This window comes from Poecilia formosa, unplaced genomic scaffold (assembly GCF_000485575.1).
Source record: "Poecilia formosa unplaced genomic scaffold, Poecilia_formosa-5.1.2 Scaffold93, whole genome shotgun sequence".
Lineage (NCBI taxonomy): Eukaryota > Metazoa > Chordata > Actinopteri > Cyprinodontiformes > Poeciliidae > Poecilia > Poecilia formosa.
The window spans coordinates 374,651-391,987 of NW_006800032.1; the positions used below are offsets into that span (position 1 = coordinate 374,651).

Sequence of the window (17,337 nt, forward strand, 5' to 3'; positions counted from 1 at the left end):
CTGCGTGGTAGAAAGAGAGTTGCATACCCCTACAGGGAGCGGGGCGGCTACTGAGCGCTACCTTCATCCAGGCGCCGCCGCGCCGAACGACAGAGACCACGACGCGCGGCTCGGGAGGTTCCGCCAAGTGACGTTTGGATTTCAGGAAACAACCGGCGACAAAAAGTCGGGAAAGACTGAACAAATTTCTCTTTCAGAGAAAAATTGTATTTTTGCATTTTATTTCTCATCTTCCCTCCAAGTCTGTGAGGGCCAACCCGCACTGGCCCTCAGAAGGCCACGAGCTAACTATCTATCTACCCCATGCAGTAAAACAAGTTGTCTCCAATGATGTCACAGGAGATTAGTTCTTACCATAGCGGTGTGGCGGAGGAGCTGCTCGTCGGTCGTCATGGCGAGCAGATACTCCTGGAGGATTCCTTGTTTCTGGGAAATGAGAAGTTTGCCTTTCAAAATTTGAAGTAAAACAAGAAGAGAGCAACAAGAACAACCTTCATACTTCTCGCCGACACAGTCAGAGGTGAGCATGGAGGGTAACTTCTGCTGCTCTTGAATCAAAATTAACAGTAGATTGCTGGAAAAGTTATTCAACGTTATAGAAAAAGGGGCTGCATCGTGGCAAAGCTATCATCACGATGAATGTTGCTGGACGATAAATTGCTCCAGTAATTATTGCGATGTACGATAATGTGAGGCAACTTTCAAGAAATGTACCAACAGTGGCATAATAATGCATGTTTGCCCTCTCAAAGACGGATAAACTCCAGTTTTGTACAGAACACTAGAACTGTAAAATATCTTAAATGTCCAAAATAAAACACAACAAAAAACAATATAAAAAGGAAACCAACACAACTAAAACCATAAATAAGAAATATTAATCACCAGAACGGAAATTATTTATGTTATTTTAACTCATCATGCTATTAATTGATTCATTGCTTATTGAAGCAGACAAAACAATTGGCACCATGGATTTTGGGGCCATGAAAATAAATGCATGCCACACTTTCCAGATGTTTTTTTTGTTGTAAAAATTTAAATAAATTACAGAAAACATGCATCATTGTTCTTCTGCGTGTACTTCTTTGCACTGGATTTCTCACATAAAATCTCCAATAACACATGCAAGACACTCCAAGGGCGGACACATTTCATGTTAGATAAACAGAGATAAGACTCCACTGGGCTGAAAAGTGGTCAAAATGGAGCTTTTACGGCTCTGGAGACGAACTCCAGAGCCCCGCTTCCCAATTCCTCTCGCAGCACGCCGAATGTTTATGCTGGGGGAAAACATTCTTGGACCGAATGTACAGTCAGCAGAGTGTGACACACTGTGTTTTGATTGCTAAATATAAAGCGCGCACTTCCTGGGGTGAGGAGGAGTGCACCGAATCTCAGGGGATCAGAACATTAAGTGCAGACAAAAGAGCTGGGATCAATGCTGGAGATGAGAGCAGCTCTGGATGTCTGAAGCCAGCTTTCTGCAGGCTCAGACCTAATGCGGCCACGTTTGAATGAACAATAAGCTTCTCGCTATATGGTCGCACAGGATGTGGCAACCTGCTGCGCACCTGCATTTATTCATGTTTCATTTTGTTCCAACACATTTCTGTCGAATATTTTTACTTATTTTTTTTCCCCATATTTCCATATTGGTGGACAAACTGTTGGCTGGACTTTCTCTCTGTGGAGGGAAGTAAAAGTTGGTCCAGGTTTGCATGTTACAACAGCTAATGAAGGCTTTCACTGCCTCATTTCATTTTCTGAATGACTGGTATAAATAAATAAATTTAAAAAAAAAACAACCCCTCTGAAATCAATCAATTAAAAAAATCATCAATTAAAAAAGGTAAGACAGACTGGAAAAATTTGCAGCAGAACCGTGACTCGCATCTAGAGAAGTGAATTCAACTTTTCTGAATAAACGGTACCTACAGCTGTTATTTACTTCTGGCAAATCTTTTGTCTGAAGCTGTGATTAAGAAGTGGATGCGTCACGTTTGGGTTGTGGAAGCGCCGCATCTTTCTTGATGCAGCATGAAAGTCGCTGCGTTGAGTTTGACGCCTTCTTGTATCATTGCAGACGCAGGACCGCAATGTCCATGAAGGGCATTCTGTGTGAAGCACTGCTACTGCCCCCTGCTGTCCACCTGCTGCCATTCCGCCCTCTTTTTTTTTTTTTTTTTTTGGTAACAACAAGCTGCGACGTCGCTCGGCTGATGTAATTTTATAGACAGAACCGACACTTCGGGTCTCCCCGGCCAGACCCTGATGGTTTCAGAGAGGTGGTGTTTTTTCTGGGGCTGTCTGCTCCAGTTGCATCTACAGCGAGGGAAACTCCCGGCTAATGACGCACTCATAATCCCCTAGATGTAGTTAAATAATTCATGATGAGCGAAGAAGAAGAAAGAGAGAGAGATAGATAGATAGAGAGAATATCAATTAAAGTTTAGATAGCATCTCTTCTCTTCCAGAAGGCAGTGTGCACCGAGCCTGTGTGGCAGATGGCATGGCTGGGCTGTGGCCCGGAGCCACAGCCACAGCCAGAGCAGGTGGGCTGAGAGAAAAACATGGTCATCAAGTGGAGAGACAGATACAGAGAGGAAAAGAAGAAAAATGTCGACTAAATTCTGTTCTCTCCTCCTTTCTGTCATGTGCAGCTAAAAATATCCCCCCCACGTTGAAAATAGGTGGGGTTTTCTTCAATGGACGGACCAGGAAAATTAGCCGTTAGCTTCTGGGCGGAGACTCCCTTAGCAAACCTACAGACAATGCTACAAAATAAAGGAACTATGACTGGCTTAGCCACATTTATTCATTATTCAGTAATTATGCCATTCGCTTAGCTTAAATGCAGCCTGGTAAATTTTTATTCCTGGGCTTATTTTAGGTTCCGTCAATTTTTCTGTTTTGCGTTTGCTACGCTAGCTGGAGAAGCAAAGCAGCTTGATAGACCAGCCAATCGGAAGAACGAGCATGGCAAATAACGTTTCTTTAAGATGTTTTAACTTATACTTTGCAATTATTGAAAAACAGAACAGATTTTGTGATAAAACAATATAATATAAAATAATTAGGATGAAAAAATTGATTCAATTTTATTTTTGCATTTTATTTCTCATCTTCCCTCCAAGTCTGTGAGGGCCAACCCACACTGGCCCTCAGAAGGCAATGAGCTAACTATCTATCTACCCCATGCAGTAAAACAAGTTGTCTGCAATGATGTCACAGAAATTACCCATCAGCCATCTTGGAAAACTAACAACAATGTAACTGTGGTTATAGATAGCAAATGTAGTTCAGATTGGGAGCTTTTAGTCTGCCAAACATTTCATACATCAATATGGAGAACTATTAGTGGGTGAGGGACACAACCGGTAGTATTAAAAAGGAAAATGTGAATGGATATGAGCAGACGATTGTTCCATCTTAAAGAATCCTGCATTGGTTTTGACTGAGTGGTAAATTCTTAAATGTTATACCATCTCTTTGACTTTGATTGCCATATATAAGAAAAAACTACAGAAACTTAATTTTGCGTAAAACCAATCAAATCTCCAGTGTGGCCCCAGCAGCAGAGGAGACAACATATTGCAGGTGGATGTGATCCTTGGAGATGGACCATGTTCCATGCAACTTCTATTGTAACTGACTCTTAGTCTGCTGGGGGGGTTTTTGTTGGTTTTTTTTGCTGAAGGACAGAAGTCCACACTTGGCTCGGTGAAAAGCTGCCACTCAGCTGAGTGACGATTGTTGACTGATGTTCTAAAGTGCAGATGAGCCTCTCACTTAATCAAAATGCCATCTGCCTAAAGGCTGGATTGGAGAGCGTCTCCAGTCAGAAGTGTGATATCTCTCGCACTACAGGTGTTCTTCTTTGTCTCTTTCAGAGAACAGAAATCATAGATGAAACATTTCCTGTAAAGCAGCTTACTTCTGGTGTAAGCTGCTTTACAGGAAATGTCAGGAATGACCTTAAAGAGCAATCCGGATCCCATCCCCGTTAAAATGCTGGATTTTAAAAGAAATTGACCCAAAAAAGCTAGCTGGGTAGCTAGCAAGAGTATATTAGCAGCCAACTGTCATTAGCCTTAGAAGTCTCAAGTTACAGAATGCAATGAAGATGTTTGCATGCTACTGACAGAAAAGTCCCACGAGAAAAAAAAATACATTAAACAGTTTTGCCACAACAAAATTAACATATTTAAGGGTATCTTACATTTTCAAACAAATTTAAGGCATTGTAAGACCTTCATTTAAGATACATGAATTTAAGACATTATAGATGCGCGGACACCCTGACAGCAGATGGGCAGTTCCACCAGATGTTTGCTAATTGCTGCTGCTGCTGCTAGTCTGAAGGAGCTGAGTAGGGGAGCTGCTGGGGAGGGGTGCTGTGTGAGGCAGAGAAAAGGTGGAGAAGGTACTGCTTGGTGAGAGAAAGCATTTCCTCACCCATGAATGGTTGCCACAGGAGATTAGAGGAATCAAAGCAACACTCCAGGTATGTTTTTGATGAGGGAGTGACATTGTAACCTGATATTAAGCTCAGGAAAGTCAATTTCTCATAATACTGCCCCTTTAATCCAAGAACGTGTACTCACAATGGCACGGGCCTCTGCGATGAAGAAGAGCTCGGTGAGAGCTCTGTGAAGAGGCAGCAGCACGGATATGCTGGTCGGATCCTGGCTCAAGTTGTTTTCCATGGACATAAAGAGCTGCCACAGAGGCCGCAGCAGCGTCAGCTCACAGGCTCTGGAGGACAGACACCAACAGACGCCACAGGCAGATTTATCCAAGTTAATACCACGGGTATCGTCACATTTATCGTCAATTCTTGCAACAGAAAGAAAGAGAGCATTAAACAGTGTAAAAGAATGACGATAACAATGGATGGTGATAAAACAGTCCAAGCTATCTGCACATAGAGAGTCTGTGCAAGCTCCAGCTTTTCATATTATGCGACCAGGTCACAGGTGAGTTTGCACTTATGCAAAAATTTTTTTAAACACATAGTTTAACTAATCTGTGTGGTGACAACAAGGACATTTATCAGGGGCTCTATGCAAAGCTCGTGTTCAGGTGAGCTACGTCTACTGCTGGATAAGGCATTAGGATGAACTTTGCTCTAGATTTCGGCAACGTTTTAAAATATCTCATTCCTGAAAACTGAAATATGTCTAATGGGCTAATGTAGAGTAGAAGGAAGGCTGGACTTACGTCTCACTCCGACACTGCAGGAGACGGAGCAACAAGTGGACAGCTTTGAGCCGCTGGCTTCCAGTCTGTCGACAGGCCACGCCCACTTGCCACTCCCAGATGTCGGCCAGCGGCAGGTGGCTGAGCACTCGGACGTCGGCTAGCATTTGTTTGAGTATCTCAAAACCTGATGAGAGATGTGAAAAATAATAAAAATAAGATCAACGAGGCTAAAAGATGACTCCATCTGAAACGTTTTGAGGTTGACTGACGTCAGTCAGAGGAAGCTACCTGTCTGGAAGCGCCCCCTGTGGCCTCCCGTTACGGTGAACTTGTATCCCCACTCTGTGTTGCTCATGTCTGACATAAACTTGTAATATAAGGTATCGCCTGAAATGAAAACAAAAGGACTTGTCAGGGAAAGTCACACATACAAACATTTGAGCTTAAAAACAAAACAACAACAAAAAAAATAGAAGCAAAAAGCAGCTGCTGTCACCAGGGATCTCAAAGTCGGACCACTTCTGCGGAGATCCGCTGAAGTTGTGGACGTCCTGGAGGAAGTCGCTGCTGCTGGACATGATGAGCTCGTCGCAGCCTTCCTCCGTGTAGCAGCGCGAGTCGAATTTTACCGACAGGTAGATGGCTCCAGGGATGTGAACCTTGTCCTGAAGAGTTCGAGCGATTATGACTTATTGAAGGTGATTAAAAATTAACATTTTCAAAAAGTTTTTTTTTGTTTTTTTTTGCCTTAAACCTGAGATGCATTTGCTTTTCTCTTTCTGCTCACTGCGAAAACACAAAATCTTACCAAGTATTTTTGTTTAGTTTCTGGTGCAAATATCTTAATAAACTAGAAATAAGACAAAACTAACTCACAAGTAACTTTTTAGTAGCTTGTTTTAAGTCGACAAATCCTTAATATTAATGAAAAACTACCAGTTATTTAAATAATCTGTCAGTGGAACAAGACATGTTTCCCAAGTTATAATTTAAAATGTCTTCTTGTACTGGCAGCTTATTTCACTTATAACTAGTACTTTTTAAAAATCAACAGTAAGGAATTATTGACTTAAAACAATTAAATAGTGCTGAAAAGTTACTTTGAAGTTATTTTTTTGTCTTGGTGTAATAAGATATTTGCACTAGAAACTAGAAAAACACTTGGTAAGAGTTTCTGTTTTTGCAGTGACGTTAGCGACACAACATAGAATCTGTACGGTTTATACGTCCAGCTGAAGCTAATTTAAAAACAGTTTCCCCTAACCTCAAAGTTGGTGTTGTTGTCGTATGGGTGTTTGGACTCTCTGGCCTGCATGGCCATGCCCGGCTCCTCCATGAACTGGCAGGCCGTGAGCGACAGACTGGACAGCATGCTCTGGCTGCAGCCCTTCAGCACCCTCTGCAGAATCTGATCGGCAACAACAAATACGTAAAGTTTACGGTGCCCAAGCAGCAGATCAGCCGTGCCTGGAACTCGGCTGTCACCTTCTCCCAGAGCGGCCTCTCCTCCAGCTGCATCAGCATGTCCAGGATGTAGGCCATGTGCGAGGCGCCGCTCAGCTCCAGGGCCTCCTCACTCAGCGGCGCCTCGGCGGGCCAGTCGGCCAGCAGCAGGGCCAGGACGTGGCGGGCGTAGAGCGTGGCGATGGCCTGGTTGACCTTCACCAGGTACTGGCGGACCGCCCGGTTGCTGCGCACGTCCAGCTCCTTGTGGAGCAGCGCCGAGCTTTTGGAGCGCCTCTGTTTGGCGTAGCTGAGCTGCAGGTCGGTCTCCGAATTGGTTATGAGCTTCTGGGCCACCACGTTGATTTCCTCTGTTGCTTTTTCACAGTGACTGGGTTTAGACTGTGGGGAGACGCAGAGGAGCAAAGAGTAGAGCTATGATTGCTGAAAAAGAAAAGTGATTTAAAAAGGATTTTTCAGACAGCTTACCATGCAAGAAATCACGATCATGTCGGTGTCCACAGCTTTGGTGTTTCTCTCCTCGGAGCGAAGCCGCCTGGACGGCTGCCACTTCTGAGCAAGAGTCCTGATTGTCTCATCCGTTTTAATCTCCTCTCCATCGAACCTGAAATTTAGGTGTGTCAGAGTAAAACGGGCTGAATTTACAGTTTTCATTTATTAATTAAAAAAAAAAAAAGAAAACCATGCATCCTCTTTTTACTCTGCTTCACAATTGTGTTGACCTATTATTGGAGACCGCTCCAAAGCAGGAAGCAGATTACAGCGCAGGGCATTCTGGGTAAATGCATCCCAAAAACAACATGGGATAAATGGCTCTTTGTCTTTTACCAAAGACAAAAAAAAAAGAAATCCTACAACCAGTCAGATCTCACTCCACTCCATTTCCGTTCACATTTCTCAAAGAAGAAAGTTGCGCTCGGTTTCTTTTTCAGAGGTTTTGTGTCGTTTCCTTCAGTGGTTTCTGGCGCGGCGCCTCCACAGGCGAGAAAGGGGAACAGGTTTTTATCAGTTAGTTTGGATTGTTTGACACAGTGGAGTGTGAAAGCAAACTACAGCAGCTGAAAATGGAACAAATGTTGCAATTTTGGTCCAAAATCGCAGAGTCTACCGGACGGACGTTTAAGTTGATATCTTGATGATGCTGACCTCTTCTGCACCTCCAGGAAGAAGGAGTCTGTCCTCTTCATCTGCAGCTCATACATGGCACGCAGAATTGGCAGAGGAGCGTTTAAGGCATCGTGGGTGATCTACATAAACAACAAGAAAAAAAACAAAACAACTATGCTTAGTATATTTGTAGATAATTTACTGCACGGCTTTCCAAGCGTTTTGCTAATCCACCTGGAAGCAAATCTTTGTCTCCTCGTCGAGCCCTTCCAAGGGGTCGGGCCTGTTGCCGTCGGCGTCGTCGGCGCCGCAGCTAGAGTGGTCCGAGTCGTGCTCCTTCTCCTGCTCCCTCTGGTCTCGCTCGGGGTCTTGGGCCATGGAGTGGATCTCCCTCTTGGAGGAGTACAGCATGATGGAGAGGATCTCCAGGTCCCGCAGCAGCCACAGCTTGCTGAAGCCCGTCCCCTTGCTGCACTTCCTGACCAGCAGCTGGGTCAGGCCGGACTGCTGGATGGCCTCGTGCGCGTGCTCCACGCCGTGCTTCTGCCCCAGCAGAGCAGAGTGCGTGAGAGGAAGGACACGCTCAGATAGACTTGTGTGTGGATTGTGATTGGCAGCTACCTTCAGCGTGTTGTAGAGTCCTTTAAGAGCCAGAGAGAGCACCCAGGAAGCCTCCACCGCATCAGGAAAACCATTGTCCTGGTTCGCCTGTAAAAGGTGGCTGATGATGGATGTGAAGTTGCTCAGGTAGCGACTCAGGAGAGTTTTCTGGCAGCTGTGACTCGCCGGCTGTGCTGGGAGGCTGGTTGTGGTGGAATCCTGAGACTGGATAAGCTGGTAGTCCTTCACTGTGAAAGAAACTCGCAGATTACCGACATAAAACCAACAACAAAATATCGCAAAGCCTGCAAGAATACGCGAGATTAAATAGTTCCGCCATGACAAAATTAAAGACCTGTGATTCATGTACTTAAAGCCGACTTTAAGACTTTTTGAGGATCTCCATGCTATCAGCAGTCGTCCCTCTCGTTTTAACCGGACTAACCTGTTTTCCTCTTGCGCGTCTTAACGTCGACCACAGCGGCGTGGTTCTTCTCCGTGAAGTGCTTCAGCAGGATCATGTTGTGCTGTTCGTTGGCGTTGTCGATGAACACCGTCTGGGTTCCCACGCACAGCACCTGGAGAGACGCCGCCAGGAGTTACCCGACGCTAAGCTCGCTCAGGACGGGGGCGGGGGAGCGACGCGTTCAGGCGACGCGCGCTGGCTTACCTCGGGGAAGCCCACCAGCACCAGCAGGGTGAAGAGGTTGGTTCGTTTCAGAGTCTTGGGGAGCTGCTGGACGCAGTGGTCGGTGAAGGCGGCGATGACCGCGCTCCACTCGGGGCAGGTGTTCAGGGTGTGCAAAATGTCCGCCACGGTGCACGCCCAGTCCAGGCCGATGCGGCTGCAAACAGTTCAGATCAAAAGTGTCTCATCCATCCCAAAAGGAGGAAATGAAATGTGTGAATCTGTCACATTTTTTTCTGGTGAAGAACTCGTGTGGACTTGATGAATACTTGGCAAACTTTGGAGAACATCAGAACAAAAAAAAAAAAAAGCCTTTAGAGATCCAATCTGGTCCGAACACAACAAAGCAATATTTCACTTGTAATCACACTTTTTTTTTTCTTGATTAAAAGTTTAATAAGTTACGTCCCACCAGAGGCAAAACTATGTAAACTCCAACGCCTCCCTTTCGGCTGGAACAGCAGAGCTAATCAGAAAAACCAAACATCAATATTACAGAAAATGATTAACTTTTTATCAGTTCTTCCTCTGAAGACTTTGACTGAAAAATGTCTGACGCAGATTTGTAGTGGTTCATGTGCCAGAACCAGTGAGTTAGCTTTTTGTTTTGGCTGTTAACTTGTCTTCAAGCACAGAGAAGCAGCATTCAGCTTCTCCGCACCGCAAATCTGGAACAAACTTCCAGAAAACTGCAAAACAGCTGAAACACTGGGTCCCTTTAAATGGAGGATAAAAACCCACCGGTTTAGAGCTGCATTTAAACCACAATAAACGAAACATTGCCCAACATATATTATACAAACGTATTGATGATGGCACTCAAAATGAAACGTTTGCTACTGGTTTCTCCAAGTCATTTTTATGACTTTTTATTTTTGGGTTTTTATGATGTAAAGTGCTAGTTGCTGAAATTTTGCTACGCAGATAAACTTGATTCATTCTAAATGCTATAAAAAGGAGTTCATTCAAACCTACAGCTGCAAATGTTGCCAGGTGTACAATCACACTCAATAAATCAGAGAATGCAGTCCAAAGAGGCTTGTTTGTCACATTAAAAGTATTTTTATGAACCTGCAAGCAGGAATTACACTGAGTCCAGGATTTTGTATTGAATATATATATATTTTTTAAATTCATCTGATGTAATATTCTAATCCTGAACATGGTTTTATCAGCTGTAAGCAGAAAAGTAATCGCAAGTAACAGAAATAAAGACATTTTCTGATTAATGTTTTTATGCACTGTCAAGCCGCTTCAACTGTTTGTGAGACTCTATAATCGTGTGTGTGTGTGTGTGTGTGTGTGTGTGTGTGTGTGTGTGTGTGTGTGTTGTGCCGTTATTTACCTGTCTAAGCAGACGGCTCCGAGGCTGAACAGCAGCTGGGTGGTCTTCCAGCCCTGAGTGTCTGAACAGGCGGCGTCCCCTTGCGTCAGCAGCTCGTATTTGTCCGCCAGCGCCTCGGTGACGGCGGCGTCGGCTTCTGCCGGAGTGATGCGAAGCAGCAGCTGACCCAGGAGCCCGAGGGAGAGGTGGTAGGTCTCGTTCAGAGAGCCGGCGTTGGAGATGACGGCTCTGAAAAGACGAGGCAGGATGGAGCTCAGGCTGGACAGGCTGAGGGTGCTGCCCTGTGGACAGAGGAGACGGAAACGTCACCAGGGTTCGGCTCGCTTTGTCGGCAGTCAAATTCGAGCACTTTTCAAGCGTTTTCGAAGACAAGTTTTCACACTTTTCCCAGCAACACATGTTGGAGATAAAAGCAACACAAATGAACTATTCACTGTTGCATTATATCACTTATTATTACTGTTATTAATATAGAGGGAAAGTATTTTACAGCAGGGATGAGGTAAATTACAATGTAACAAAATTTGATGTCTTGAAATTTCTCTCACACACAAGTTACAAAAAAAATCTCTAAAAAAAATTATTTTTCCCAATATTTTTCCCCATGATGAAATAATTTTCATAATAGTAACTAAGCTAAAACATGAGAAGTTTGGTCCGATTTCACTTAAGATCCAAAGTTAAATTGGAAATATGATTCATCATGCAGAAACCAATCACTTAGTGAACCTTTTAAGCATTTTCAAGGATTTCAAGCACTTGTACAAACTCTGCATTATGTTTTTTTAATTGAAAAATGCAGATAATTAAGAAATAATACAAATGGTGCACAAACTGGAATTCTCACTGCTTCAGAAATCAAGGTGAGTTTAACAGGATTCATTTATATAAACTTTGAAAAGGGCTAATCCTAGAAATAAGACCCTGCTGTCACTTTAAACAGCAAGAGGAAAAGGTTAAATCCATTGGAGCGACTATTTTTTTTCCAGAGCAACCCCTACCCACCCAAAAACCAAAAAACAATTAGCTCCACATACTGGTTTAGCTGATGGGAGCATCGCCGCCAGCAGTCCTAGGATCCTCTCTCTGGAGCACTCGGAGAACACGTGCTCCTGCAGCGGGACCTGCGGCACCCTCTCGTCCGTCTCCTTGACGACGTCAGACGCCGGGGAGTTGAGAGCTCCTGGTCCTGATTCTGAAGCTGAAACGTTGTTAAAAAAAGACGAGTTTCTTAGAGCCACTAATAAACTGTGAGGTGATTGTGAGGGATCTAAGCACCTACGTCGAACTACAGGAGAAAGCGGATCCTCGCTGGAGACGGAGGGAGTCTGGCTGAGGCTCCCCGAGTCCAGGGTGTCCTGAGCAACCAGCTTCTTTTTGTCTCCCTCTGCAGAGCTCCGGGGTATGGATAAGTCAGGAGGAGCGGTGGGAGGAGGACTCGGCTCCCCTGCCTTCTTGTCTTTAAGCTGAGGGGGAAAGCGATCGATACGATTTAAAACCCGGCGAGTTCTGTTTGCCTCCGCGCGGCCGCGCGCCGTCAGGCTGCTGCCGACCTCGTTCTTGGGAGACAGCGGAGAGCAGATGGCGGCCGTGCTGCCTGGGAGCGACGAGGTGTCCGTGGCCGAGCTGAGCTCCTGGGAGGTCTGAGGCGACGCCGGGCCCAGCTCGCTCTCGGACGCCGACTCGTTGGAGGAGAGCAGAGCGAGCAGGTTGGAGGAGCGGAGGCCTGAGTGCAGCACAGAGAGGTGGAGATGTGTTACAGAGCAAAACCCTGCAACGTGTTTGGGGGTTTTTGGAAACCCGTTAATAGATTCTGACAGCTGTGGACTTTTTTCTTTTCTTTCTGTCTCTTTTCTTCCTGTCTTCTCCGTCCTCATTTCTTTCCACCTATTTCCCACATACTTCTTTCTGCATTTTTCCCCTTCCTTTTATTCCTTCAGTTTCCTTCTTTCATTTTCTCTCCCTGCTTTAAAGTACTCTTTTCTTTCCTACCTTTACATCCCTCTTTTCCTTCTTTCCAATACATTTTTCAGCCCTCAGCTTCATTCCTTCTTTTACTCTCCTGTTTTTTGCTCTTTTCTCTCTCGTTTATTCCTTCCTAGCTCTGCCTCCGACTTTCCTCTTTTTCCTCCTATGCATTTTACTTCCCTTCACTCTTTCCTCTCTGTTGCTTTTCTTTCATTTGTTAATTTCAGTCCTATTTTCTTTCTTTCCTTCCCCCCACATGTTTTTCTTTTATGTTCCTGTCCCAATATCACCAGAAAACGATGTAACCTATTGCTGGGGTAACAGTAAAGACGGGTGTTTTCTCCAACCTGGCCACTAGATGGCCCTAACTGTACAAAAATTAGAAAAAAATAAAATAGACCTACCTTTGCCAGTCTGGCCTTTGAGCAAACAGTCGGTGATAAGCTGGGAGCAGTGCGCCTGCAGGTCTGAAGCCAGCTCCAGGGTTTTGCCGTCTAAACACTCTCCCTCTGTTTGCTTCTCACTGCTCAGCTCGGAGGAGTACAGGGCCAACGCAGCGAACAGGAGCCATGAGTAGTTGTGGATGTAGGGCTGGATGAGGCGGTGACGGTCACTGATTCGTATGGTCACCATGGGGTACACAGTGATGCGATGGGTGGGTAAATGGCTAAAAAATAAGATAAAATAAGAAGCAACAGTTAGCCACAGAATCCTGTGTGTTTTTCAAAGCAGGGCGATGAAACAGTCTACCTGTCAGGATACTTCTTGGCGTTGTAGCAACCAAAGCACAAGTCAAAGTCCTCGCAGACGTTGCAGTTGATCCTGCTGCCAACGATGAGGCCCTGACAGTGATCGCAGGCGTACTCCATGTTCACCATCTCGTGATCGTCCTCGTGACCTTCGGGTTTGGCTCCGCCTGAACACAAACAAAGAGCCTCCGTTTGACCCGATCAATGGCTTTCTGGTTGTGTGTTGTTGTTGGAGGGTGTCTGCAGGTATCAACAGCTAAAATGTTAAGACTTTTTAAGGTCTGTATCACACACACACACACACACACACGCACACGCACACGCACACGCACACACATGCGCGACACAAATGAACAAAAGAAATTTCCATGTACAGTAGTAGTGGACAGAACGGATGTGGCATCCGACAAAATGTTGCATCTCAGCAACACTTGGGGGGCTGATTTTTGTGATGTAGATCATTTTGATAAATTGCCAATGTGTGATGCGCTCACTCAGGAAGCAGGTCTTGCATAGGTCCATGTCCATGCACTGCAGACATCGGTAGCGGTGCCATGGAGCCATCCTCTCACAGCCGTCGCAGGAAATCACCACATTCAGCAGGTCACAGTAGCGGGCAATAAACATGTGCATCTGAAGGAAAAACGCATTTAGACACGTATTTATCACAAACGGGCACAAATCAGGTAAGACCGCCCTGTTCCTAACCAGAACTTCTTTAGAATACCTTCCTCCTGTCCTCCACGGACTCCTCTTCGTCGATTTTGTCGTACCACTTTTCAAACATGCCGTCCATGCACTCGTCCATCCATTCCTGGTTCTTCTTGTAGTCAGCGATTTCGTCCTCCTCCGTCCACTGACTGAGTTTGAAGCAACGGGAAGCGAACCTTTTAGATTTCATCCCGCAATGTGTCTAAAACGGCGCTCGGTGAGACGCCAAGCGTTAGACAGTTTGCGTGTTACGTGTCGCTTACCTGATGGCGATGTCATGAACGCTGATGTTCTCTTGCGACATCGTGAGCAGGAGTACTGGGAGCTTTATGCTCTGGAAGAGAGGAAGGTCCTGCACCTCCCAGTTCATGTCCAGGAGGTGCAAAAAGCAGCTCTGCACACACGACAGGGCCGGGAGCAGAGCTCTGGAGAGCAGAGATCGGGATCAGTTGACTGCACACTAAACGCACTCTGACACCGATTGCTGCTGACGGCATGTTTTCATCTGCTCTGAGTAAAAACAGGAATATAAGAAACATCTTACTTCTCGTTGAGACTGCTGAAGCCCTGAACCGCCTCCACCAGCATGAGGACCAGCTGATGGTAAGAACGCCTGACCTCCTCCCCAAGTTTCTGCCCGCTGTCTGACAACTGGGAGAAATAACTGAGAAGCACAAACAAAAACGATCGACGGTTATTCGTCGAACATGCGGGACGTTCGCGTATTCCTGGACTGCTGGTCGATATACCTGGTGAAGTCTTTCTGGCAGGCCAGCAGCTCCTGCAGGAACAGGATGCAGTGCGGCTGGAAGAGGTGCGGCTGTCCCAGGGAACGTAAACACTGCTGAATCATCTCCAGCACCTTGCACACACTCAGAGCCTGGGCCTTGTTCAGGGCCAGGGTTTGCAAGATGCTGCCGAGAGAGGAAGCGACAATTCAGACAATGTTACAGTTAACTTCCAGCGGAATACTGGTTCGCAGAAAACCAGGGATGCAACTAATAAAATAATCAATTATCTTACGATTGTTCTGATTGGATTGTAAATTCTGAGCATTTTTCCATTTAATCTCTTAAGCGTTTTATTTTTGACAATTCCATCTATTTAATACGTATTAGAAATGCATTCAAAGGTGCAAATAATCTGATAATAAATTTTTTTAAACTAAAAAAATATATTTTATTTTCTAAAATGTAATAACATAACTTTAATTTAGAGTGCGCTTGATCACCTGCAGGAAAAAAAAAAACAACTTCTAACACCAACACGTGAAAAGCTCAGCTCTTTCTGCTTGACTAAACATGGACACAGTTCAGGGCTAAAATACTGACGATCTTATAGAATTAACCGATGAATAGGTGGAGAGCAAAAGGTGCTTAATAAGAGATTTTTTAAATTTTTTTTTATTTTTTTTTTTACAGAATTTGAACTAGCTACTTAAGGAATTCTGGGAAGTACATGTTTACAAAGAAAGTTTTTTTCTTCTTCTTTAATGCAAAATGTTTATATGTTTGTGCAGTTCTGGCTTAATTACTTCTCTGAGCGTGTTTTTTTTTTTTGTTTTTTTCAACAAATCACATTTTTGAGTCTGTAAGCTCCAGTAAACGATTAATTGATTACTAAATTAGTTTACGATTATCGACTAATCGTTTCAGACCCACTAACAAATATACAGTGACGATAAACTCGTAGTCCTGCTTCACTTCTTAGAGGCTGCTTGTTACCGACCAACTTTCGAGATGGGGGCACAAAAGTAGTGGCTCAACTTTAACCTCCCTAACTGGTATAGGAACGTTTAGCAACAAATACATACAAGTAATGGAATGGAATAATTTCAGCTTCAGTAGTTACTAATCTGTTTACATCCCAGGTCAGATTTTACTACACATATTCACCACTGGTACAGTCAGTAAGCATGTTTGATAAACCTGATTGTTAGAAATTATGACGGCATTGTTCGGTTAGTTGTACTTGCTGTGCTACGCTAAATAAATGCACCGAGTTATTCAAGAACGTGTTTTGTTTCCACACCATGACAAAATGAACGTCCTCTCTCTTACTCTTCCTACCGTTTCTCATTCATTCTCGTCAGCGTCTCCACCTAGTGGCATGGAGTAGTATTACACAACACTGACATTTTTCACTGATTAGTAGCGATCTATAACAAAAAGCTAGAAACGATTAGAAAAAGTGGCTATGGTGTCAAAACTTATATCTAGCGTGACTTTTATGGACTTTACAGAACAATCTGGTGCTAATGGTGTACCTTGCTGTGGTGAGAGCCTGGTCCTTCATAAAGTTCAGGATGTGTTTGAGGATCGGGTAGCGCTCCTTGACAGAGGGGGTCATGTGGGATTCCTCCACGGAGCGACAGGACAGGAGGCGAAGGCGCGAGCGGCTGAACGGAGCTTTACGGGGGAACGTGGAGGGAGAGGCCGGCTCCCCGGCCGCCGGATGGGCGGGGAGGCTCTCCGTGGGGTCCTTGTGGCCCCGCATGCTCTGCTCGGAGGGCGAGGGGTTTGGGGGCTGAGAGGCGGACGGCTGACTCTGACTAAGTCTGCCGTCGACGGCCTCGTCAGGTAATCCCGGCTGCGGGGAGGCGGGCTGGAAGTCTCCTTCTGAGATCGAGCTTGAGCTGAGCAGAGTCGTTTTAGAGTCCCCAGCACCCTGACATGACTTTCCGCAAGGAGGGAAACGAAACAGTAGGAGGCTCTTCTCGATGCACATCTCAGCTGGGGAAAAAAAAAAAGACAGTGGCGACGATGAGCGAACGCTCTCCAAGAGACGGAAGTTCGGAATGAGATTATCTGGATTCCTTACCCAGAGAATCCATGGTAACTTCCTCTGGACTCCCGTCTTTATCATCGTAAATGTTCATTTTGCCAACAAGGTATCTCTGCTTCATCTCCAACTGAAAGGGGAAAAAATGCAATCAGGAGCAGTGATTTGATGCAGACACAAATCATGGGAGGAAAACTCACCATCCATGTTCTGATGCTGTCTGCCAGGAGGTAAACTTGCACAAAATCTTCACTCAGAAAGGACTTGCAGTCCTGATTAACTAGAGACGAAAAGGAGCGACACATCAGCTAGATTTAACCACAACAAGGTCCAACTATTGCTAGGAAACCTGACAGCCAATCAGAGCTAGCGCTACCATATGCCTTCAGGGCCTGGTTGAGGGCCGGGGTGTGGTACACCATGGCGGCCCAGATGGCGTTCACAGCCTGGTCCGTCTTTGCCCCGGCGACGATCTCGTTGCTCATGGAGTGGTTTCTGCAAGCCTGCACCAGGGTCCGCATTAGTTCTGCTTTATGCTCCGACGGTTCCTGTGAAGGGTTCCACCGTGCAAAGTCCTCAAGGAAGACCGAGATCTCATCCAAAGCTGACGCGTCCATCTACAAATCACCGGGACAAATAAAAGAGAACCGTCATTTATATCAACAACAACGCTAATCAATCATGGAAGACTGATGAAAATTTGGGGGTTTATGTTAAAT

At 45.2% G+C, this 17,337-nt stretch overlaps 1 protein-coding gene across 1 annotated transcript in view; it reads right to left on the bottom strand.

Annotated features, from left to right (window-relative positions):
• The window catches only part of zzef1 (zinc finger, ZZ-type with EF hand domain 1), a 37,156-nt gene that overhangs the window by 3,769 nt on the left and 16,050 nt on the right, over positions 1 to 17,337 (bottom strand). Inside the window, exons 26-53 of the mRNA XM_007557941.2 lie at positions 16,995 to 17,235; positions 16,819 to 16,898; positions 16,658 to 16,748; positions 16,104 to 16,569; positions 14,587 to 14,751; positions 14,382 to 14,501; positions 14,101 to 14,262; positions 13,854 to 13,986; positions 13,621 to 13,759; positions 13,128 to 13,293; positions 12,782 to 13,044; positions 11,963 to 12,135; positions 11,692 to 11,875; positions 11,447 to 11,610; positions 10,410 to 10,690; positions 9,047 to 9,221; positions 8,822 to 8,954; positions 8,398 to 8,624; positions 8,011 to 8,319; positions 7,816 to 7,916; positions 7,138 to 7,273; positions 6,691 to 7,050; positions 6,470 to 6,613; positions 5,702 to 5,870; positions 5,494 to 5,592; positions 5,224 to 5,389; positions 4,608 to 4,758; positions 355 to 426 (exon numbers count right to left, since the gene is read on the bottom strand). Of these exons, the coding sequence (XP_007558003.1) occupies positions 355 to 426; positions 4,608 to 4,758; positions 5,224 to 5,389; positions 5,494 to 5,592; positions 5,702 to 5,870; positions 6,470 to 6,613; positions 6,691 to 7,050; positions 7,138 to 7,273; positions 7,816 to 7,916; positions 8,011 to 8,319; positions 8,398 to 8,624; positions 8,822 to 8,954; positions 9,047 to 9,221; positions 10,410 to 10,690; positions 11,447 to 11,610; positions 11,692 to 11,875; positions 11,963 to 12,135; positions 12,782 to 13,044; positions 13,128 to 13,293; positions 13,621 to 13,759; positions 13,854 to 13,986; positions 14,101 to 14,262; positions 14,382 to 14,501; positions 14,587 to 14,751; positions 16,104 to 16,569; positions 16,658 to 16,748; positions 16,819 to 16,898; positions 16,995 to 17,235 (5,070 nt within the window). The remainder of the gene's footprint in view (positions 1 to 354; positions 427 to 4,607; positions 4,759 to 5,223; positions 5,390 to 5,493; positions 5,593 to 5,701; positions 5,871 to 6,469; positions 6,614 to 6,690; positions 7,051 to 7,137; positions 7,274 to 7,815; positions 7,917 to 8,010; positions 8,320 to 8,397; positions 8,625 to 8,821; positions 8,955 to 9,046; positions 9,222 to 10,409; positions 10,691 to 11,446; positions 11,611 to 11,691; positions 11,876 to 11,962; positions 12,136 to 12,781; positions 13,045 to 13,127; positions 13,294 to 13,620; positions 13,760 to 13,853; positions 13,987 to 14,100; positions 14,263 to 14,381; positions 14,502 to 14,586; positions 14,752 to 16,103; positions 16,570 to 16,657; positions 16,749 to 16,818; positions 16,899 to 16,994; positions 17,236 to 17,337) is intronic.